Source organism: Alexandromys fortis, unplaced genomic scaffold (assembly GCF_014885135.2).
Source record: "Alexandromys fortis isolate MF-2015 unplaced genomic scaffold, M_Fortis_MF-2015_v1.1 scaffold_11, whole genome shotgun sequence".
In the NCBI taxonomy this organism is placed as follows: Eukaryota; Metazoa; Chordata; class Mammalia; order Rodentia; family Cricetidae; genus Alexandromys; species Alexandromys fortis.
In genome coordinates, this window is record NW_026067912.1 from 2,744,937 (window position 1) to 2,769,478 (window position 24,542).

Consider the following 24,542-nt stretch of genomic DNA (forward strand, 5'->3'; position numbering starts at 1 on the left):
TTTTTTTTTCATACAAAGATCAAAATCAAGTTTATGTGATGTACAATCTTGCAATATTTTAAATGGTTGGCACTTTTTTTTTCAATGTTTGGGATCAGGTCCATGGCCTGTCCATTCTAGACAAGCATTCTATCACTGAACTACATTCAAAACCCTCAAATGTCTGTTTGGCTGGTTTAATATCTTAAAATGTGAGCTGGTGAGATGGCTCAATGTTAAGAACACATACTGCTCTTGTAGAGGGCCAGAAGTTGCTCCCCAATACTCAGGATGCTCACTTCTGTTTGTAACTCCAGCTCTATACCTCTAGTACACACACACGAGAGAGAGAGAGAGAGAGAGAGAGAGAGAGAGAGAGAGAGAGAGAGAGAGAGAGAGAATTCAAAAGAAACACACAATTAAAAAATAACTTAAAATGCCCTATTGAAACCAACAAAGGAGAGCAGAATTCACCAGCTGATGCTGAACTCAAGTCCTACACGGAGTTTAGAAGCTGAAATCAGTTAAGACATCAAAAATCACCGACAGGAACAAGCCCATCTAGTTGACATGCAATGATATACTCTGCTTGTAGAACAGCGTTTTGTGCCACGTGTAAGTTCATTTGCTCCCTCAGTTGACGGTGCAGAGCTTAGACCCTTGGCTAATGTTTGACACAGCACATTAAAAATTCACGAAGCTCATTAGTCACTGGTGAAGAGTTGAAATGCAAACGGACAAAAGCCAAATGCTGCCTCAGTGACTTTTTTCCTAGCAAGCCGAAGTCCAGAAAAACAAGTTCCAAGGACCACGCAGAGGAGACACAGGGAAAGGCAGGCTCTTGCCTCTCCGCAGGTGCCTCAACTTGCCCAGGTAGTCTCCCACAGTCTGGGAGCACTAGGGACCAGCAAAGGGAACCATCGGGGCCCACCGCCACTCAGAGCTCTCAGAGCCGACTCTGGCTTGGCACGTTTTCATCTGCAAAGTAACAGGGTCTCGAAGAACCTTAATAGGTTCCCCAACTTTTTCTTTTCTTACCTAAGAATATAAAAAATAGAAGAGAGAAGTGGGCATTACTTATACTAAGTAACAATAGAAACACAATGGGCCAGCCAAGGTCCACCAGAACTAGATCAGAACACCTGTGACCCGATTGGAGGGAGATGGGGGAGGAGAGGGGGGGTCATACCTGTGTTGTTGGGTGTACAAGTCTGACGGATTCAAATGCCATGATGGCGGAGAGCCAGAATGTTGCAGATGCGTAGGCAAAGTTCTCTCCGGCTACGTGGTCCGCTCAGTGGGCTTATTGCCCGCTTGTGTCTGACCTCACAGCCTCCTAGCAGGTGAAATCTCTAGAAGGTAATCTAGGCAGACCACCATCTTCTACCACCCTCAACGTTACGGATATCATCAATGCCTAAACCTGCACAGAGATCACCCTGCTTTGCTGCAAACCACCCACCCGAATGATGCTCCTAACATTGTAGTTGGGAAATGGCTTGGCTGTGCCTTTTCTTTGTTCTGGGGCTATACAGAGTTCATGTGGCCACTTCCATGATGGAACCTGTCATTTCAATGGTGGACATGTGGCCTGAACCCACATTCCAAGGCTACCCTCACTCCTGTTTGGCTCCACGTAAAGTCTGAATTTTTAAAATTTTCACTAATTTCAAATTTCTATGTACTTGATCTTATTCATATCCTCTTGCCCAGATCCACCTCCACCCCCTACCGTTCCCCCAATTTCATGTCTTTAAAAAAATTAATAGTGAGGTCCCTCTGCTGGAGCATGACATACTGGGGCCACACTCTTTTAAAAGCAAACTGACTTCCCCACCAGCCCTCAGAAACTCCCAGCTTCCTATAACAAATCTACTACGGGTCAGGGTTTGGGAATTCTTCCCCCTCTGTGCTGGAATGGTGACTGGCTCGATCTTGTGCATGTCATGACCAGAAGGAAGTGTTTCACTCCGATTCAGAATGAACTCATTTTCTTAGCATAAGAGCTGCATTTTGCACCCAGCACCCCGGGAGGAAAACAAACAGGACCGTGATACGCTGTGCCCGCCAAGATTTACTATTTCCACCGAAAGGCCAACTTTCTAAAACGGTACCTTGTACACATTGTGCAGCAAAAGCAGAACGCACTGTAGGAGAGAGATAAAACGATGCTGAGTGGCCGAGGGACTAAAAGAAGTTCCATAATTTGCATTACGTATTTATAGCTGCGTTCTAACCAAGTCTTACCCATAAACATGTAAACCCGGTTCTGATGTGCCGTGCTCCGTCTCTAAGGACAAAGCAGGGAAGAAACAGCTCAGCCCTAACTGGTGCATCACGAAAGTGTGTGGCATGTATTTCAATTCTGGAAGCCCAGGAAGGGTAGACTTCTTAAAACAGAGGATCACCCTTGGGTGGGGGAGGCATGCTTATTGTTAGGGGTGAGTTGTTAACATCAGACATGAAACGAATCCGGAGAATTCCTAAATGAGGAGGCAATGTGTGAGTTTTATTCTATTAATACGCTACTTTCCAAACAAGCAGTATGTAAAAGCAGGAAAATGTTTATAATGCAACACAGAATATGTCTTCAAAAACATGCCCCGCTCCAGCGGAAGACCACACAGTCAAGCATATATGAAATATATGGGTGGCACAGATTGATCTTGAAGGATTTCCTTTTGGCGGGGGGGGGGGAGCGCAAAAAGTTGGGTAGATAGAGGAGGCTTGGATCTGGGAAGAGTTGGGGAATGGGTGCATATGATCAGAATACACTGTATGAAGCTGAAACTCCTGAAGAGCACATACATATACATATAATCTCCAAACCATGTGGTGGGGGTGAGGAGACGAAATCCAAGCTCAAACCAGGGGCTTCAGGAGCTCCGCACTCAGTCCAGGGGCTGGAAGCCGGACCCTGCAGTTCCTGCCCTGACTTCGTGACTTTAAAACAATTTTTAGAAAACGAAAAACAGCACAAAGTAAAATACATGCTGGGAACTAGCATAAGAATTTATAACAGTGAGCTATGAATTTAAGGTCCAGCTTCATAATTTGATGAAAAAAAATAAGTTTGTGAGCATACTGATCACAATTAACACAGAACACCGCATTACCAGGGACACTGATTAAGTATAACTGAAGGTAAATTTTATTTTCTCATTTTCCTCCCTTAACTAGATGGTTAAATTTTAGTAGGTCTTCATCCTGAGTCAAGTGTGCTGTGATATGGGAAGTATTACCAAAATTGACTAGGGGCTGGCAGGATGGCTGTTGTGGGGAGACACACTTGCCACTAAGTCTGCCAACTTGAGTTCAATTTCTGAGTCCCACCTGGGAAGAGAGAACTGACTCCCACAGGTTGTCCTCTGAATCCCTACATTTGGGCTGGATGCACGCACGCGCGCGCGCGCACACACACACACACACACACACACACAAATGTAACTTTAAAAACAAGGGAGGGTAAGAGGGTTCAATAGGTGACGTCATTTGCAGCCATGCCTAACAACCTGAGCTCAGTCCCCATAACCTACAAGGTGGGGAGGGCTGGCAGCGTTGAGTTCTCTAAGATACTACCCCAGTGTATCAGAACAGAGAGCGCTAAGTCGAGGTCCCAATGGTCTGAAGGAGCAGAAGGAAACACCAAACTTTTGAAAATCATGTACTAATAAAATTAGTTGTCCCACTTGAGTGCTGGCTAGTGAGAGCATCTCTGTCCAGGCCTTGGAAGACAACTTCCGGATGTCACAGCCACTGCTGTGTAACAGGTTTCGGCAAGTTGTCAAAAAAAAAAAAAAAAAAAAAAAAAAAAAAAAAAAAAAAANAAAAAAAAAAAAAAAAAAAAAAAAAAAAGTACCTACTTCTTCAACATTAACTTCACCGCCACTAGGGGGAGCCATCTGCTTCGCTTTCTAACAGGCTCTCTAAAGATGGGAGAAACTAAATGTGTCTGCCTAGAAAGACCTGGGAAATCTCGAGTTCATTTCCTGACTCCACAGCTGACTCGGTAGTTCTGGAGCCATGACGGGAAAGGGTGTCTTTTGTGGGGGCTGTCAGGTTGTTTTCTTGTTTTTGCAAAAGCTCCCAGGCATTGCTGGGATGCTACCACCAGGGTTCAAGAGTCCCATCACTGAAGAGGAGGCAGGAAGCATGCATGCACCCAAGGGTGAGGAGGAGTCTTGGGAAATGCAGTCTGCTGGATGTGATGTGGTCGCTGTACTCATGAACCTCACTATGGTTCTGGTCACCTGCACAAGATGAAGCCAGCAAAATCAGCCGCCATTACAACAGGCAGGACTGATTAGACTCAGTGGGTTACAGGGACCAAGAGAAAGAGAACATGAAGCTGGGGCATGCTGGGAGTGCTGGGGAGGTGGGAGGTGGGGTGCGTATGAACAAGGTACACTGTTTGAATGTATGGAATTCAAAGAATAATTAAAGATGTGATATTAAAACTATGTCACTGGTCACAGCTTTAACCCCGGCACTCGGATCTTTCTGCGTCCAAGGGCAGACAGCTCTATACATCAAGGCCTAGGCCGCCAAGGATACACATGAACAGCTGTCTGAAGTCAGCCAACCAACTGTGCCTCCTCAAGGCCAGCGCACTGTGGTGAGGGAGTTCAGAGGAGAAACCCATGGACGGGATAGCAGAGCACAGCACAGGAACACAACACGATTATCTTCAAATTTAAATTTATTAAGACATTCAGCTATGTCTGTCAGTTTACATCCAAATTTGCTACTAAAAAAAGAAAAAGAAAACCACATCCCACAGTAGGAATACCAAGTCTGAAATACACTTTTTTTTTGAGCCAAGCTTATTGTATAAATAAATGACTAGTTTTCTTTTCATATCAAAATCCCATAAAAAAATGACATCCCCCCTCCCCAGTTCTACCTGTAGCCATGATGAATGTAAAAATTTAAATATGACACATCCTTGTCAAAGAAAGGGTGCAAAGTCTATTCACAGCTTCAAAAGTGGCATTTGCAGGGTGGGATCATACAGTTAGGTACTCATTCCCCAAGTGCAAACGTTGCCAGAATTTAACACTGCTTTTGATTCAGTTGCGAGAATGAAACATTACACAGGATTGAACAGTACACCAGGGCCTTCATCAGTGCCCTAAAGCTCCTCCCACTTTGGCCTCCCTTTTAAAAGTGGACTCCAAAGTGTTCATTAGAGTTTTAGTTTACCTCACACAGCCAACAAAGTATACGATATATTAACAAAAGGTCCATATACATCAAAATATGAAGACTCCAGCATCAAGTCCAAGGGTCTCAGGTGACATGAATGTCCCCCAAACGGCCCAGTGCCCGCCCACCCCTTCTCTGAAGCACATGGTGACGGGTGCGTGCCTCCATCTTAGATTGCAGTCAATGCTTCTACATCTTTGATTCCATTTGTGGTGCTGTAGAAAACGACAAAATCACCTGGTGGTTCCAATCAACTGAGGGGAAGGGGAGCGGAGAAAAGGGCTGGTTGTTACCCATACTTTATAATCAGAGAGATCCTGTCCCATGGGAAAGGAAAAGCCAGTTCCACCCTTGCCTGCATCTTCCCATGCTGACCTCCAGATCTTTGTCCTCTTGGCCCCTTCCAAAAACTCAAACCTGATTTCATTATCCCTGGCAAATCAGGGGCCACTCCTGAAGTTGCTGAGATTGAATTTTCTTGGCAAACCTCCACAAAACATCAGCATAGAACATATAAATACATTTTGATTAGTGTACATTGCAAAATTTCTCCTACAACACAAAGTGGGCTGGAAAGCAGGTGGTGTCCACCGAGTACCCCTGGAACAGATGCTTGGAATGTCAGGGCCCTGCCTCATCCTCTCCTGCATCCACTCCTCAGATCTGAGCATGAGCTCCACCTTGGGCGGCCCTTCTCCACGGTGCAGAGCTCCAAGCCTGCTGCTTCTCCTCTAGGCGGACTCAACAGGACACGCTCCACCTTTTGTACTCGGAGGATCCTCTCTGGGGTCAACAGCCTCTTCCTGACTAGCCGAGCTTCTGCTGTGTTCATTACTGTCCCCAGAACCTTCCTGTGTTCCAGTCCCTGGCGGACGCTCATGGTCAGGGGGTTCGGGACCTTCCTGAAGTACAATGTTCTGCTCAGCCCCTGCAGGAGGTTGTGGAACCGGTTCCGTCCCCAGTCCTGGAAGCTGGGAGGAGTTTTTGAGGTGGCAGTGACACAGAGGGCAAGTATCCTGGACATACAGCCATTTCTTAAGACATCCTGCATGGAAGAAATGGCTGCAAGGCGTGATCACAGCCGATTTCATGTCCTAAAAGAGAGGTTGAAAGAGGCACCTCAGAAAAGTCAACCATTTAACCTTTAGGATGCTACCCCAAGCGCCCTGACTCCAGCATCTCTTTGAAGTGCAAACAGAAACCCTGCAGCCCAGGCCTTGGTGCCACTGACATCACTAATAAAGCTGCTGCCCTTGTCCAGTATGTGAGAGCCACTGTGGACACCACATCAAAAGGGAGCACAACCCAAAGTGAAGAAGAAACTGTCTTCTAAACGGGAATCACAAAGGTTACACTACACAGTACGAAGATGTGAGCCACTGCGATAAGACAAATAATTATAGCCTCAGAAAAAATCTAACACAGACAGGACTTTTTCCACAATTATGCGCCAATGCAGCTAGAGACTAATCCATGAGGAGACTATATGCAAGGAGACAAAATTCAGCCATGGAACACCAGAGAGTTGGCAAGGAAGTGGCAACTGTGTTAGGGCCAATGCACAGACATTTTAAAATCATTTTGTGTAAACCAGCACTTCTCAAGAATTCCATCCTATTCTTGGGCTATACCAGACCTACTAAGTTAGAAAATCTGAACCAGGATCCATAAATCTATGCTTAGAACAAGGCCCTCATATGATTTACAGGTACTCAAGATTAATAATCATAGAAACCAATGAACGGTGACACCCTCTTTTGATATTAATATTCTTTAGGGACGGAGGGCCTGACAGGAATTTAAAATCTGAGGATTTCTTTTTCAGGTACTGATTAATATCCATAAACAAGGAAGTGTGAACACCCCAAAATTCCTTGCCAAGAGTTGGTAACACCCGGGAGTCAACTTTGAAGCAGGGAGCCGGGAAGCTAAGCAACTTAACTCTCGTGTTCCATGTGTGAGCGGCAGGTAGTTCCAGCACCTCAAAAAAAGTGGTGACAACAGGGGACACAAAAAGAGGACTCTTGGACCCCAACACAGGAGATTTAGACACTGGCTGCCGAAGCCGACTGTGCCAAACTTATTTTTTCTGTGATTTGCTCTGAGGATAATGAGGCTAAAAAAGACACGGAGTCCACCTCAGAAACAAAGAGAATATTGGACCATGACCAGACTCAGGACCACACTCCTCAGTGCATCAAATGCTGGCAAGGAAACAAAAAGATGTTCTCAGTATACTTTTAAAAAGTGGAAGCTTTATGTTACTATGAGAAAAATTCCTGCCATTGGTAGTTTTATACACACACACAAACTCACACACACACACACACACACACACACACACACACACACCCCTACAACATCTGAACTACAAGGAGCCCTGGAGGAAAATCATTACTTCACACACAGCGACACCATCTATAGCTGTCTGCCACCTGCCTACATGCCCAGTGATGTTACACTGAGCCTGGTTGCAGCTGTTGCCAGGTAATTTTGTCCACACCTCCAGCTTAATTCTAAATGCTGCTACTCAGTCCTCCCACAGGAGGACCAAACTCTAGGCTTTATAAATTTCTAAGATGACTTAAAATTATCTTTCATTTGTACTAGAGGGCAACCATCATCTTGACATGAGGCCGTCTGTCTATCCATCCTCAACAGTACTCTTATATTCTGTCTCTACCAATACAATGCTCCAAACCCCACAGGACTGGAATTCTCTGAGAGAACAGCATTCACTCTTCAGGAGCTTTAAGTCCAGACACTGCTCCCAACCCCCCAGAAGACACAAGGAAAAGTCAAAATTTTGGCACACCACTTTTCAGAAGTTGCTGACTCCTGGTTGCTAGGATATATTTAACCATACATATATGTGAACACTGTGTCTCTGTGTGTATTCAGTAGTAAATATAAAATACACTTAACCTGTTTTTCCTTTATTTATGGGTGAGCAATAATATTGAAAACAATAATAATTAGAACTTGAAAGACTATATTAAAACTGAATTTAGAAGTAAAATGGATATATTTTATCAGGTCTTTAATAATCTAGTCTATGAACCCCATTATTTTTTCCAAATCCAGAAGTTAATTGTGTCTGGACATTTACATTGAAACCGGTTCATGCTGTAGTCCCCAAGGGCCACCCCACCTGATCCACCCAAACAGACTGCCCCTGAGCCGGTCACCTGGTAACAGATGGCACAGATATCATTGTGCTTCTCCAGCTGCTCTTTTGTAGCGATGGGGAGAGACTTAATCTTATTCACAGCATCCCTGCGGAGTAGGAAGCTCTTCCATCCCAGCTGGGCACGAAGCCACACGTTGTAATAGGAATGGATGAAGATGATCATGGAGCCCATCACGGTCCACTCTCCAAAGATGGTCTCTGAGACTCCGTAGGCCACCACACAAAGGGCCACAAGGAACTCTAGCAGGCGGTAAGTACCGTTCACATAGTAGATGACGTCGTCCATGTTTTCCACAGGCTCTTTGCGGAATTCCTCAACCATAAATAAGACATAAATAAAAAGTGTTCCCAGAACCTGGAAAAATGTATGTATATTATTAGAATTGATCATAAGAAAACATTTCTCCGTAAGTCTAAAGAAATAACACACTCTTGGTTCTTTTAGGGTACCATATTTAAAATCTCAAGCATACCCAGGGAAGACTGAAATATAAAAATATGCTCTAAAGAGCCAAAGGTGATGCACGTGGGTGATGGTGGCCAGCTACTGAGATGGCAGACACCACAGTTGGAGCAGCATTCAAGAAGTAACCAGTGTCTTCAGGGTCACCCATACCCATCAGCTCTCCGCTGACCTTCCTCAGCCCTCTGCTCCTCTGCTCTCCACAACAGGTCTGAGAGCATCACTTCCAGGACCACGTTTCCTTTAGCTGCTTACTGAAAAGGCAGCAGAGTCCTCCAAAGTCACAATAAGCTTGCCGTGTCTGGACAATGCTGTTCACATGTATGAACATGTGTGTGATACATATGTTAGCTATGAATGTTTATAGTATATATCATATGTGTACAAACATAAGTTGTATAGATATATATTATAAGAGTATTTTTGAGTAGACATATACTTTGAAAAGCCCACCCTAAACAAGCTCCAAGATATTTTAGTGTTATAATTTCTTATCAATTTAAGGATTATAAGACAACTCTGCATTGTATCATTTTGCAAAGATAAACTGAAAGGTTTAAATTTTTTTTAATATATATATACTTTTGTCAAGATGGCACTAAAAACAAAGAAGGCCTCCAGCCCCTACCAAAGCCAAAAGGAAGTCCGTGAAGGCCAAGAAAGTAGACAGTGATAGAAGGCAACCCCAAAGCCCACAAAAAGAGCTCGTCCAAGAGAAATTAGCTTGAACACTATGCCACTGTCAAGTTCTCCTGACCACCTAGTCAGTCATGAAGAAGATGGAAGGCAAACATGGTGGGTGCACTTGTATTCCTGTAGATGACAAGGAAAACAGGCACCAGAGCAAACCGGCTGTGTAAAAACTCATGACACCGATGGCCAAAGTCAACAGCCTGTTCCGACTGGACTGAGAGCAGGCTTGTGTTTGGCTGGCTCATGATGATGATGATTCAGATACTGCCAACAAAATTGGGATCACCTAAACTTGGTCCAGATGGCTAATTCTAAATATAATCTTATTTTCACCATGAAAAAAAAGCAAAGCAAAATGTTTGTATCATTACCACAAATGGAAAACCACACGGTCTAGGTAACATGCACGAAAGTAGTGTCTTCATGACATATAAACATCATGCTTCTCATCATAAAGGAATTTCTGCCCCCTCCCAAAAAGACCCCAGAGATATTCAGATGCGCCTATCTAGCATTTTCATAACCAGCTGTGTTCACGTAAATGGAAACGCTCAAGTAAAGAGTGCAAAGGGACAGCCAGGAGTCTGACTCCTCTGCTGGGAAGGACTGTGAGCAACCAGGCAGTGCGGAGTCAATCTGAGGCTCACCTGGAGAGAGGTCAGAATGCTGCTGGAAATGATGATGAGAAGCCAAAAGTCCATGTGGAAGAACTGGCAAATCATGTAGGCCATGTACGCTGGGAATACGAGGAGGAACAAGCAGAGGCTCACAGCACGGAAGTGTTTCCACAAGCTCCTGGACAGACACAAGAGTCTCTTAGTGTCAAGGCGGTCACTATCCGCTTCCTCCCCAGAGCAGTGAGGCAAGGTGGCCGCTCCTTAGCTCTGCAGGCACTTTCGGCGGGTGATGGTTTTCTCACAGCTTTTCCCATTCACTGTAGCTACTGGGGTCCCCTTACTACCGTAGACCACTGGGGATATGGGGGTGGGAGGCCCAGACCCTTAGGCAAGGCTTCCCCCTAAGTTTCCTTTGCATTTGGTTCTGATAGAGAAGAAACAAGCGGGAGAGTGGATCCACATCTTGAAGGGATGAAGAACCACACCTGCTAATTAGTTCTTATTGGCGTGCAATTTGGGGTTTTTCTGTCTTTTACAAACTTTCTATAGTATTCTAGCATTTCCACTAATATGCAAAATTAATTAATGTAATCTTAAAAAGACACTCAAAAAACAACAAAATAGTGACTGTAGCTAGGTCAGAGCACCCCAATTTTTAGTCCCATGCAATACTCTTTCAACTGAGCCTACCCTTAAATATGCGACATGCTTTATGGAGAAACCTTGAACTCCAAGATCAAATCTCCAGTAGCTGTAATTGACAACCGTCACTAGGATTAACTGAGACACAGCTGAGAACGCGAGCACCAGCAAAGTGACTTTTGCAGCCACAGTACCTTTTAAAAGAATTTTACAAAATGTTTGCCCATGGAGATGATGGAGCACTTGAGCGAAGCTGACAAACTGTAATTAAAATGCTAATTTCCATTATTTTATAAATCTGCTCTCACAATTCTACTTCCTAAGAGACTGCTCTCTCCAAGAAATAATTCAAAGGTAGTTCCAGAACCAAGCATCAAAACGTGGATGGAACATGGATGGAGAAAATAGTGACTCTATGAGTTTTAACCAGTCTTTTATGGAATTCCTTTGCATGAACTACAAACCATAATAGTATCATTTGTTTTGTATGTTTGTTTTGTGGTGCCAGATATTGAATTAAAGTTCCAAACATTCTAAGCAAGCCCTCTGCCACTAAGCCAATATTCCCAGTATGCAAGATAGTAGCTTTGAAGAAAGAATGGTTTGGGTTTTAGGTCTTTAATGCGTCCTATAGCTGCAGCCACGGCTTCATCAGCTCAGTTGTTAGCGTGCTGGGCCACATGTCTATAATCTCAGCAGCAGAAGTGGAGGTAAGAGAGCCCTGGGGACTAGACAGCCAGGCAGTCTAGCCAATCAGTGAGCTCCAGGATCAGTAAGAGAGCCTGACCCAACATTGACCTCTGTCGTTCACTCTCTGTCTCTCTATGCGAGAAGCGACTCTGATTTGACATCAACCTCTGGTCTCTACATAAGTGAATGCATACCTGCATATACTCCACATAAGAATAAACAATAACTTTAAAAAATAAAAATAAACGTAATTTAAAATTGTTCTTAATATTAGATGTACACAGATCCAGCTACTGATTTTATTTGGTCCCATATGGCATCAAAAACCTCCATTAGGCCATCCCTCCATATGTTGCAATGTCTTAAAAGACCATCAAAGAAGGTTGCAATTCTGTAGGTATCTATGTTTATAAACCTTACCCTTTCTTCTTCACTTGCATTTCCCCCTAATACTTCGTCTCCTTTAACTATCATTACATAGGATAAAATCGTACCTCATCTCATACACTTACAGGGCACTCTTACACACAGGCTGGGGATAGAACACTGGCCGTGTAAGTTTGAGAACTAGAGTTCTGGTTCCCCAGGGAAGCAGCTGCCTAATCACAGTGCTCAGGAGATGGAAACCAGATTCCCCACGGCAAGCTGGCTGACTAGACTAACTCAGTCATCAAATCTCATGTATAAATCAGGGGTATAAGAATCTAGGAAAACACCCAGAATCCATCTCTGGCCTCGACATGTACATATACACACACATGAATGACATACAAAGACACAGAGTCAAAAACTTCCTATCAGGAAGTAAACAGCCACAGGAACAGCACATTTCCAGCCATCTCCCCTCTCTAAAACTCTCCTTCAACCTACAGGCGGAATGTGGGAAAAGATACAGCAACAGGATCAAAGAGAATGAAGGTGCTCCTTACTTGTCTCTGGAAGCTCCCAGAGCCAAAACAATGGGATCCGCAATCTCTAGCATGGACTGCAGGATGGAGGCAACGACGATGAAGAGGATGATGCTGAGCAGGAACGCACGGTGGACCACCTGAAGTTCTATGAGGCCGGTCTGCACTGCCAGGATCAGCAGAGTGACTCCTTCTGTCATCCCCCTGACAGGCAGACAGTGCACAAGTCAGTTCACGTTCCAAATGCCATGGAGTTCCAAGAAGGCACTCCAAAGGCTTTGACTGCTGACTCCACAGTTTTACAGCTACACTGACATTTCAGGCTAAAACCTATCTGTAGGCAAAGTGACTGCGTGTCCCATTGCATCAGTGTGACACGACATACTCATGTACACAGAGCCTTACATGTTCAAAAGCATGCAGTGAGTTTACCATACAAAAAAGAAAGAAAAAAGAAGCTTCTCAAATGAACAATTCCTACGCAGACTGCCACTGAGACAGAGCCTTCTGCAGCCAGACAGCCAATGGAGCGTGCAGACTCACAGCATCATCTATACACGGATCTCACTGATCTCTCTCTCTCTCTCTCTCTCTAACACACACACATGTGTGCAAGCTAAACATAAAAGTATTTATTTAAAAAACATACTTGCTTCTTAGAAAAGAAAATATCCCTTTTAAAAAGATAAGAAGTAGGTGGGCAGCAGTGGCGCACGCCTTTAACCTCAGCACTCAGGAAGCAGAGGCAGACAGATCTCTGTGAGTTCGAGGATAGTCTGGTCTACAAGAGCTAGTGCCAGGACAGGCTCCAAAGCTACAGAGAAACCCAGTCTTGAAAAACAAAAAACAAAAAAAAGAAAAGAAAAGAAAAAAAGGATAAGAAGCACTAAACAGCATAAACAAAGACAAATCTTTTTGTAATTAATTTTCACATGAATAATATATATTCACCAAAAGTCTCATGACTTTATAATATTCTATTGGCTTGGTTCATGAAAACAAAACAAAACAAAACAAAAAAGCCTCAGATGAGAAATAACAGGCATCATTTAAAACTATGTTAGAAAATATTTCAAAGTGTGAGGATACTGCATAGTACACTGGAATGTGTGGGACGGGGAACACACCAATTTTAACATTATCCAAAGGTAAAATATTAAAGGAGAAAACTTGCTAATCAATCAATCAATCAAATACTGGAGTATACTGAACAAACCTGACAACTCAACAATCCTCCTGGTAATAACTGACTTTGCAGATGGGCTGCACAAAAATGAAAACCTGTGCAAAGAGAAAAGAGCGAAGTGGGACACGCTCTCTAACACCACAGAAGCACCAGGGGGCAGTGACCTGCTGTCTTCAACAAGAAAACACAGGAATCTAAATATTATATTAAGTGAGCTTAAAAAATGGATCAGCCAAGTGCAACAGAGGTCTTATTCAGATCTTAACTGAGCAAAGTATTAAAAATATCAGTAGAGGAATCTGAGTAACTGGTTATGATATCAAAGGTTCTTGTACTAGGAATGGTGATTTGATCCTAGCTATTCCTCTGTGAAGACATTTACAGATGGGGCTAAAAAGATGGCTCAATGGTTAGGAACACTGTCTTTTCTTCTAGAGGACCTGGGCTCAGTTCCCAGGACCTACAGGGAAGCTCACAGCTCTCTGTTATTCCAGTCCTAGAGGATCAGATACCCTCTTCTGGCCTTTCAGACATTACATGGTACATGCATGCATGCAGGCAAAACATACACACACACAAAATAGAAATATGATTTTAACAGGACACGTGATTCAAATGGGAAAAAGCAAGCTTTCTGATATCTCAAAATCTAGAAAATGCAATGAAATATCCAATATTCATCAGAATATACATATAATTAAAATACATTCTTCATATTGAAATTTAGTTGTTTTTCACAGTTCTTCAATTTCAATTTTGCAACCAGCTAGTCAAGACAAAGAATCCTAAAAACTCCATTTTCTCTAAAACTCATCAAAGACATCCACAAAGACCACATCAGTACTCAGACTGTACATGACCAGTTTACCTATTCATGGCAGGATCGTTCATGAAGGCGCGGTATCCCTGCAGGTAGAACTTGCAGAGGGTCAGAACACCCAAGGCGACAAAGGACACCGTGAAGACCAAGCCCAGAAGAGAGTAGGGTGTGCTGCAACACTCCGCGATGCTGGAAAGTGAGGGGTGGGCAGCTGAGTTCTCAATCTGCAGTAAGAGCATCTTAAGCCTCTGAGTCGCCAGCCATCACCCAGCCCCAATCTGAGGCGGCGCAACCCATCATTCCATAGAGAAGCTAGGTTTTCATTTTGCTCTTTTATTTATTGGGACAGAGTCTCGCTCTGTAGACCAGGCTGGCCTCAAACTCAGAGAGATCCGCCTGCTTTGCCTACGAGTCTGAGATTAAAGGAGTGTACCACCACCGCGGGCCACCATAAGCAATTTAAGCCACTTCACCCACCTGCTGTTCTAAACAGCAGCGAATACCCAGCACACAGTAACACATCTCAGCAAGGTCCTTAATTTTTTTTTTTGAACTTTATTTAATTTTCCGTACAAGTGTTCTGCACGTACACTTGTGTGCCGGAAGACGGCATCAGATCCCATTGTAGATGGTCATGAGCCACCATGTGGGTGCTGAGAATTGAACTCAGGACCTCTGGAAGGGCAGCCAGTGCTCTTAACCTCTGAGCTATCTCTCCAGCCCAGGTCCTTACTTTTTATTATCTACCACCATCAAATGCAGAAATTCCAACAAGTTTAAACCTTGCTCAAGCCTCCAAAACCATGTAATTCAGATGATGGTAAATATTCCACAGTAACCTGTGCTACATGCATGTTGTTATGGCAACTGTTAGCCGTTCAAAAGCTCAGATTGTACCTCCTGATCACATGGGTACTTGTCAGCACTCCACCACGTGGCCAGTCATTAGCAAGGACCTCCTCACTACCCAGGAGGCCCCCAAGTTCAGCAGTATTAACCACACTGCCATTGCCTCAAATTTTAATTTTATTTGGTTATATAAAATAATTTTATTTATTTATTTATTTTAGTTTTTCAAGACAGGGTTTCTCTGTGGCTTTGGAGCCTGTCCCTGTCCTGGCACTAGCTCTTGTAGACCAGGCTGGCCTAGAACTCACAGAGATCCGCCTGCCTCTGCCTCCCGAGTGCTGGGATTAAAGGCGTGCGTCACCACCGCCCGGCAAAATAATTTAATTTTAAACAACTACTTTACAACCATACCCAGGTATGGACAAAGAGAACTGAGCATTTCCAATACAGTCTCAGTGGAAATGACAAATGTGGACCCAACATAAGCTCACAATAGACACTACAGTGGCTAAGGGCACAAAATGACACACAGGACCTAAAACAAAAGAGAAACCCTAATGTAGGGCCAGAGAGACAGTTCAGTGAATGAGCTTTTGCTGCACACACACAAGGACCCAAGTTCGGATCCCAGCACCTACCTAAAACACTGTGTGGCTTTGTGCACTGAGGGGAGGGGGCAGGAGGACGATTACTAGGTCTTGATAGCAACTAGCCTGGCTCTAAGTTCAGTGAGTCTCGAGGTAATAAGGCAGGGACTAATAGGTCCAGACACCCAGCACCCTCCTCTGCACCTACACACCGACACACATGTGCACACACACCCCATTCGCCCACAAACAACCTTACATCCTGAGAACCAAGTGTTTGAATCCTTTGGGGCTGAACAGAGAAGTGCTAGGATACATCCATTTACCAATTATTTTACTATCTCAGCACAGACGCAAAACATGGATATGAGGATATGGTCCAAGCACAGAACAGCCCAGAGATAGGGCTTGAGCGGCAGCTGTGCCTCTTGTCACCAGGGAGACTTCTGGAATCTCCCCACTGTAAATAGGAAATGGTGACAAAGGTCCCAGTCTCTCAAGGTTGCTGGAAAGGTAAAGGGGAAGGGAGGGGCTTAGCAGTGGCAGGTCTGAGAGGCTCAACATGACCACCATTTTAGTAACAAGTTCACAAATCCCTCGCTGAACCCTGGTCCCCACGGCAGCCAAACACATCACCACACGCCAGTCCACATAGCCTTTCACTGCCAGACAGGGCCCCCACAGCTGAAGAGCTATCATGATTAAACACAATCCTGTGATACTGCGAAGAGGGACTCGAACACCTGACGTCCCAGATCCAAGTTCTCTCTTCCGAGGGTGAATTACCTTGTCAGGAAAAGGAAGAGAAGCCTCTCTCGGGATGCAGGCTGATCTCGGGTGCTGAAGTAGGAGTAGATCTGAAGAGCGAATAAAACAAGCCAGAAGACCATAAAAAGCACAGGGACGACCAGCTGGTTCCACAGGGACATTCCCAAGGCCAGGAGGCCGTAGACCTCCACTACCTGAAGAGAGAGACAAAGCTGCCTTAGAGCACAAGTACTTCAAGATTAGCCAGCTCTTCTCTCTGCAGGATTGCTCCCACTAAACTTTGTCAAAGGCAGATGGATACACAGTGAGCAGCACAGTTTCGCATGTCTGAATTTCCCACTCCTATTCACACATGACGTGTGCTCAGGCTGGCAATGGTACACTGCCCCAGTAGTTCAGAGAGAAGGTCGGATTCACAGCACAATGACCTCCATAATGGTTTTGAAGACACCTGTTTGTCATTCATGTCTAATCAAGGCAATCAGAATAAGCATGAAAACCATATTGATTAAGGAAATGGGGGTTGGGGTGGGGCTGGAGAGATGGCTCCAAGGTTAAAAGCACTGGCTGCTCTTCCAGAGGAGCCAGGTTCAATTCCTGGAACCACGGAACCACACGAGTTCACAACTGGGTAACTCCAATTCTGAGGATATGACACCCTCTTCTGCTCTCCAAGGGCACGGCACAAACAGGTGGTGCACAACATAAACATAGGCAAACACTCATAAAATAAAATTATTGGCATTTCAAGACAGGGTTTCTTTGTGTAGCCTTGGTTGTCCTGGAACCGGTTCTGTAGGTCAAACTGGCCTCAAACTCATAGAGACCCACCTGCCTCTGCCTCCTGGGTGCTAGGTTTAATAAAGGCATGTGCCACCACCACCCAGAAATAAAAAATTTATAAAAAGAAATTGCTTAGTGATTCCTCATGACTGCTACATTTGCAAGAGAGTACCTCATCTCCACTGTCCTCTCACGGAGGAGCGAAGAGAACATGTCAGCATGCCTTTCCCACAGACAAACGGATTCCTCCTGCTCCTCCCACGCGGTCATCAAGCACCGTTCTCAATTTATTTGGTGTGCCAAATGCATCACCTCCAGGAAAAGGATATACCTTCCAAAGCTACTAACCTCAGAACCCACAGTTCCTCAGTTTGTAAACATCTCTCATAAACCTCAGTAACATGAATTATTAATATTGAATAAATTATCAATTATTAAATCTGAGATGACACACATAACCTAGCTTCTAGAGCTCCTAAATCAGGCACCAGACCCAGGTAAGTAAGTAGCACTCTGATAGGTGGCCCACAAATCCTTAACCCAGCAGCCAAAGGAATCTCTCCATGTCTCAATAAAATAGAAAGAGCTTGAGGTATGATATTAAAATACACTCATTTGCGCTTTTTTTTTCAGATTTTTTTTTCCAAAAATTTATGTGGATGTGTGTGAGCTTGCATTAAGTATTTGTGTACAATGTACATGCATGTCCCCTAGGAGATTCCCCGAGCCACCATGAGGGTGCTGGATCAGGACCCAGGTCTTCCGCGTGGGCGGTAAGCTCTGTTAACTACAGAATTATTGCTCCAGTCTCACACTGTGAGTTTTCTAAATTTGAATTTCTCATCAGTAAAGCAAATGCTTTTTCTACAACCTAGTCAAAATTGATTTCTATTTTTCCCATTTAGAAAATATATGGTGGTGTATACCTTTAATCCTTTAAACTGGAGAGGCAGAGGCAGGTGGATCTCTGTGAGTTCAAGGCCAGTCTTACCTACCGAGCAAGTTCCAGTGTAGCCACGGCTATACACACACACACACACACACACACACACACACACACACACACACACACACACAAAACCTATCTTAAAAAAACCAATACAAACCAACCAACCAACAAACAAAAAACAGGAAAGATAAGATTTAAGCAAACTCTTTAACTAGCTGTCATGGTCAAAAGTAGACAGTAGGCTGCCTCTTTTCCATTCAAGAACAGAACACCTGGACATTTTCCATTTCTTACTTATGTAATTCTCAAGTCATAACCTGTAATTTATGTTCACCCCTCTGACCCTAATGACTTGAGAACCACACAGCAACCAGTGGGGTGACCATGACATTGAGAAAGAGGCCCTGTCTTATGGCCATTAAATATTTGATGTACATAAATGTTTATAAAATGGCCGCCATCTATTATATGTTAAACTTGTTCCATGCCACAATAATCTAAAGATAAAAATGCAGGTCTTGAGTTGAACTCGCCCTTCTCATCCTGAATACAAACACAACCTCCCACACGAGACAGTTCTACACTGTGTGCAAATCTCTCTTTGAAAGTTCTACTTCTGGGAGGCCACCCAGGTTAATCACGGTGCATAAGGAAAGACAGCAGGATGAAGCTAAGGTCCAGGGCGTAGGGACGAGTACTCAAAGAAAGACCTGCTGGCAGAGCACAGAAGAACAGCTCTCCAGAGGGGTAGATACCGGGCCCATCTGAGGGTTTCTGTATGAGACAGTCCTGCACACAGCAAGAGGTGGAAGAGAAAACACACCAACACTGCTCATTTACAACACTGCTCATCATTTACATCAAACAGAAGCCCTCCTCTTCTAATGTCAAATCTGGGACTCACCAGTCCCAGAGCACAGCTAAGGAAGAGGAGAAAGACAACTACAAACAGTTCGTTCCAGCACTACTTCTAAATGAGACCCAGCACATTGCAATCCCAACCCACTTAGCTTCCCGGTTTGAAAAGGTCAGGTAAACAAAAGGAAGAAACTGTATACAAAGAAGGAAAATCAAGGACTGCCTGCCAAGTACTTGATTTTTCTTATTTTCGTCATCTTTGGTATAATAGCTAAGACAATATATATCACTCAGAGCTCACCTGAATCTCACAGCTACCCTACGAAGAGAACATAGTGTTACAATGCCAAGGTCATTTAGGTATCCAAGAGCAGCCTTGGGGTGTGAACTCAAACACTCTGCACCCAGAGTTGCTCCTTTCCTGCCCTCTCCACAGAAGAACTTCTAGGACAAACTGGATGCTCCTAACAGGGCTGAGAAGAGGGGCTTCTTCTAAGCTGTGAGGAAGTGTCACCATGGCCAGAGCTTACATGAAAATGAACTATTCTCCATACTGAAACATACCAACCTGCAGGTGCCCAGCACTCTTACCTGAACTAACTCCCTGTATGCAGACTTAGCGAGGTTATATGGTACTAAAAGATTAGATCCTAGAAAATACAGGACTTCCAATCCTGTAAAAATCATAGCGAATTTGTTGATGATGACGATGGTCTCCAGAGGGACGAGGCAGAGGCGTGCCAGCAGAGGGAGCATGTGCGCCGAAAAGAGCCAGATCTGCTTCGTTTTCATGACACAGGAGCATAGGGTACACACCACTAGCTGACCTGAAACGGAAGACAGATGGCATTAACCCTGAGCATTCGGATCCACAGACAGAAACAATTGATGATGACGGCACTGTAAGGCCAGCCTTGCTGTCTAGCTTGATGACCAAGTTGGAGGGACCATCATGGTAGAATGAGAGAACACCCAGAGAGAACTGCCCTATGACATCAATGTGCCCATGGACAACCCCCCCAATCTCTCTCCCTGCCCCACAGACCCCTCTCTCTCCCTCCCCAGCCTCACACACACACACACACACACACACACACACACACACACACATAGAGAAAGAGAGAACGTAAAAAAAAATTAAGAGTAGTTTTTGAAAAATATTTTTGTGGTTGTTTTTGTTTTTCAAACATGTTTCTCTGTGTGTAGCCTTGGCTGTCCTGGAACTCGACCTGCAGACCAGGCTGGCCTTCAGACTAGCCTTGAACTCAGAGATCCACCCACCTCAACCTCCTGAATGTTGGGATTGAGGGTATGGGCCACCATCGCCCAGCTCTTGAACAGTATTTTAAATCAGATTCTAATTTCATCTGGATGTAATCACATACTTGAACATCCTGTGAGTTTTGAGTACTTATTTCCTAAGGCTAATTTTTTGGGGAAAAAAAAGAAACCAACTTTCTATAGTTCTTGGTAACATCTGTGATGGCTTGAGCAAAAGAGGAAAACTATTTTTCTTTTGGTTATTTGAAACAGGGTTCTTCTGTATAGACCTGGCTGGCCTTGAACTCAGAGATCAACCTACCTCTGCCTCTTGAGGGCTGAGATTAAAGGGATGTGCCACCACCACAGAGAAAGAAAAAGGATTTTTAAATGTCTATTTCAAAGTCACAATAATTCAGCCACTGCTTTTCACGCTGCTTCTTTTTCAAAGGTAATTCAATATTGAATATTCTGCACTATACACAAAGCCGGAGATGAAGGCTGCCCGCCCATCACCGGACTGTGCCAAGACACCATCTGTTCTGAGGCTCCTAATCTCTAACTGAACCACATAAGCCTCCCAGTGACTCAATCCTAAGAGTGAAGGCTGAAAAGTCTGCACCGATTGTCCTCAAAGAGGGCTGAAGTTCACCTCAATCGGGACAAAGAGAAGTGCAGAGACACAGGGTGAGGATCTTGGGTCTCTTCTGCTCCCCAGCCACACACATAAGGTCAATGTGAAGCCCACTGTGTGACAGCTGTTCGCGTCACTCATTCATTGCCCATGCAGATTTATTCTGTACATGAGTAAATACTAATATTTGGGAGGTTCTGTTTTAAAAATATTTTTATTATACTTTATTATTTATGTGTAATGCATGTGTCTGCATGTGAACATACATGTGTGTGCCTGAGAGGGCCAGAAAAGGGAGTCAGAACCCCTACCACTGGATCTGTACCTAAAAGACAACAGTAAACAGCAAGATGTGGGTGCTGGGAATCGAACCTGGGTCCTCTGCAAGAGCAGCAGGTGTTCTTAACCACTGAACCATCACCTCTCCCGACCCTGATTATACAACACTATTTTATATAATGATCAGTGTACAAATTATTTTGCAATCAACCTTCTCCATCTCGTACACTATTAGCACTAATCTACACTACTGCAGTTATTGTTATTTGTGAGGTACATTATGTTGAATGTATTTAACAAGACATTAGCAGTTAGCCTTTTCTCAGAATCACATAATTATACAGTACTTGCATGAACAAGCATACACACATTTGTGATAACCTTGCACTTTTACGATATAATGAGCAACTTAAAATTGGACATGTTTCCTAATATTTGCTTAGGTTATATGCTCAAGGTGAGTCAGACAATCTCACTGCCACCCAGGCTGGCCTCCATTTCCCCAGCTGCTCTAGGACTATGGGTGTACGCTAGAAGTCTGGTAGAGGTAAAGCATTAGGGACTTTGACAGACACCTTCAGATAAACCTTTAGAACCAAGCCTTCCTCCAAAAAGATGGATGATGCATCTGAGATAATAAGGGAAACAGCCAACAAAACATCTCATATAGGAAGAACACAGAACAAAAACTTAAAATACAAACATGTTAGAGACAGAGCTGATAAATCAGAGATTAAAACAAGAGCAAGGAAGGATGGGGAGATACAAAGAGGGCGGGCAGGAAAGGAGAACAGCAGCGGAGAAGCTGGACTTCAGCAGGTAGAGCACACAGCAGGGAAGGGAAGGAGGGGCAGCAGGAACCGAGAGAGGATGCAGAAGGAAGTGCTTTGGTGGCAGGACCGAGACAACTTCACCATATGTCTTCAGGGTGCTCAGCTTTGTGAAGCCTCCATCTCCCTGGGCAGCAGGATGCACGTTCCCCCTCGCCCCCAGCTCTGAAGTTCCCCTATGGCCAGGCCAGCACAGGCAGAGCCCTGGAGATACTTCTCCTATCTTCTCTGAGAGATCCTGACTCAGAAGGCATTTTCTCTTTGAGACTATTTACCCTGCTTCTGTGAGGAAGTCACAGTGGGAACCCCCTGCAGCTCCAGGGATGAACTGTTTGCCCTGTGAGATGCCTACTCCGATGGGTAAGGCTGAGTAGAGCAAAATCACCTTGTACTGAACTCTACAGATCCTGGGTTCCACAATTAGAAGTAACTCCAGGAAGGTTGCAGCCTCTATGAAATCAAGTCACATTTAAAGGATTTGTTTCTCTTTAACAGCACACCACCACTGCTTTTGTGTACATTTGTTAGTTCTTTTTGTGCCGTGCCGGGAATGGAGTTCTACCACAGAGCTACATCTCCAACCCAAAAGCTTATTATTACTGAAACAGGAGTGGGAATTTACTTTAAAACCAATGTGAGAAGAAAAATACTCTTTAATATCATGGACATCATTTTATTCCCTTATCAACCTTAGTTAAGCTACCAATACTAAGACTGTAAGGCAGCCTGGATCAGACTACAGTCTGCTTCAAATAACCAAACAAACGAAACAGAAAAAGGAAAAAGAGGAGAAGAGTAAAAGATGGGGAAAGAAGATGAGAAAGTGGGGTAAGGAGGGGGTGATAAGGAAAGGGGCCGCACTTCTGAGGCCTCCCCTCCTTTGCTAAGACAGATAACCTAGGATTGGCAGAGCAAGGAGAACGGTAGTGACTTCTCCCTCCCCCTTGACTCAGCAGGCTGGTGGGGGAAGTGGGTCAATTCCTGCTTGGCTGAACTCATGATGTTGTGTTTTGGTGCCCTTTGGACTGGACAAGCCAATCTGGTCTTCCTCCTAGGGGCAAATATGTGTGCCTCAGAGATGGCCCCCATCTCTGGGAGCCCCCTCAAGCACCCCTGCTGCCTGATAAAGACAGGCCACTGGTCAATTTCAACATTGAGAATCTCAAGTTCAAGAAAAAATCCTGTACAGGTTTTCGACACCCTTTCCTAGGCTTCATACTTCACCTTCACATTTCAGAAGATGCAGGGGAAGTCCTGCAAGGAATTTTCACTCCACTCTCAAAAGCTCAACAGGCCCACCCATATCCCTGGACATCACATCAGAAGGAGGAGAGGACCTACAGAGCTCCTCTCCAGAGCTTTTCCAAAAGGAGTCTTTTTTTCCTAGGAGTCTCATTTCAAAAAGCAAAGGAGGTAAAACCAGGCAACAGTGCACTTTATAAAACCAAATATACCAAGTCTTATCAGCATGTAAGGGAGATTAAAAGGCATTTTATACCCTTCTGCACAAAGTAAAACTTGAGCGTGTGTTCTGCACATTCTACACATTATAATGTGGAAGAGTGGTATTTCAAGTGTGTGACAGCCACATGTGGCTGAGTTCTGGACAACACAGCTCTCATCTGTATGGCCTCGACCAGTCCCCAGACACAGGATTCCTCCTGATCTACTGGAGTCTTCTTTGTGTAAAGGTCTGGGCGAGCATCTCAGAAGCCCTCGCAGTTGATCCCTAAGTCTTCTCTGTAGGAAGGTCTGGGAGAGCATTTCAGATGTGAGCTGCTTTCAGGACATTTTCCTTCTCTTTAAGGCTGTCTCTGGAGGTGGAGCTAGGGACGGCCCCCTCACTTCCTGTCTGGGGTCTCCAGCCTGGCAGGGGCAGGTGACTCACTTTGTACTGTATCTATTTGCTTTTAAGCCAGTACTTTCTATTTTTAACATTGTGCTTCAATCAAGTACAGGACTTATTTCTGACCATAGGATGCTCACTTTCAACAGCCTTAAGTAAATCTGAGACATTACCTAACTCATTTAGTCTTTCAAAGTAATGACTAGCTGTTTAAAAATTAATCTTCCTAGATATTTTAAAAACCCTTTAAGAACCACAAGTCTCTGAACTAGTTTTGATATGATTATAAACACAAAAAATAAGAAAGGCCATGGGATTCTCAGGACCCACATCACAGAAGGAGAAACCAACTCCTGCAAGCTGTTCCCTAATGTTCACACACACATCGAGGCATGAAAGAAAGCACAACACACATGTGCGCACGGGCGTGAAATAGATGTAGAAAGGAAGGGGGGTGAAGGGAGGAAGGAAAGGGAAGATAAGGAAGGAGGGAGGGAGGGAGGGAG

General features: G+C 44.3%; 1 protein-coding gene across 3 annotated transcripts in view; it reads right to left on the reverse strand.

Annotated features, from left to right (window-relative positions):
- Positions 1 to 4,660: 4,660 nt before the first annotated feature.
- Positions 4,661 to 24,542, reverse strand: part of Rnf145 (ring finger protein 145) — a 46,053-nt gene continuing 26,171 nt past the window's right edge. For all 3 annotated transcript variants that reach the window (XM_050138580.1, XM_050138579.1, XM_050138578.1), the window contains exons 5-11: positions 19,779 to 20,014; positions 16,616 to 16,791; positions 14,442 to 14,582; positions 12,409 to 12,591; positions 10,178 to 10,325; positions 8,373 to 8,729; positions 4,661 to 6,278 (exon numbers count right to left, since the gene is read on the reverse strand). In XM_050138580.1, the coding sequence (XP_049994537.1) occupies positions 5,916 to 6,278; positions 8,373 to 8,729; positions 10,178 to 10,325; positions 12,409 to 12,591; positions 14,442 to 14,582; positions 16,616 to 16,791; positions 19,779 to 20,014 (1,604 nt within the window). In that variant the 3' untranslated portion in view covers positions 4,661 to 5,915. The remainder of the gene's footprint in view (positions 6,279 to 8,372; positions 8,730 to 10,177; positions 10,326 to 12,408; positions 12,592 to 14,441; positions 14,583 to 16,615; positions 16,792 to 19,778; positions 20,015 to 24,542) is intronic.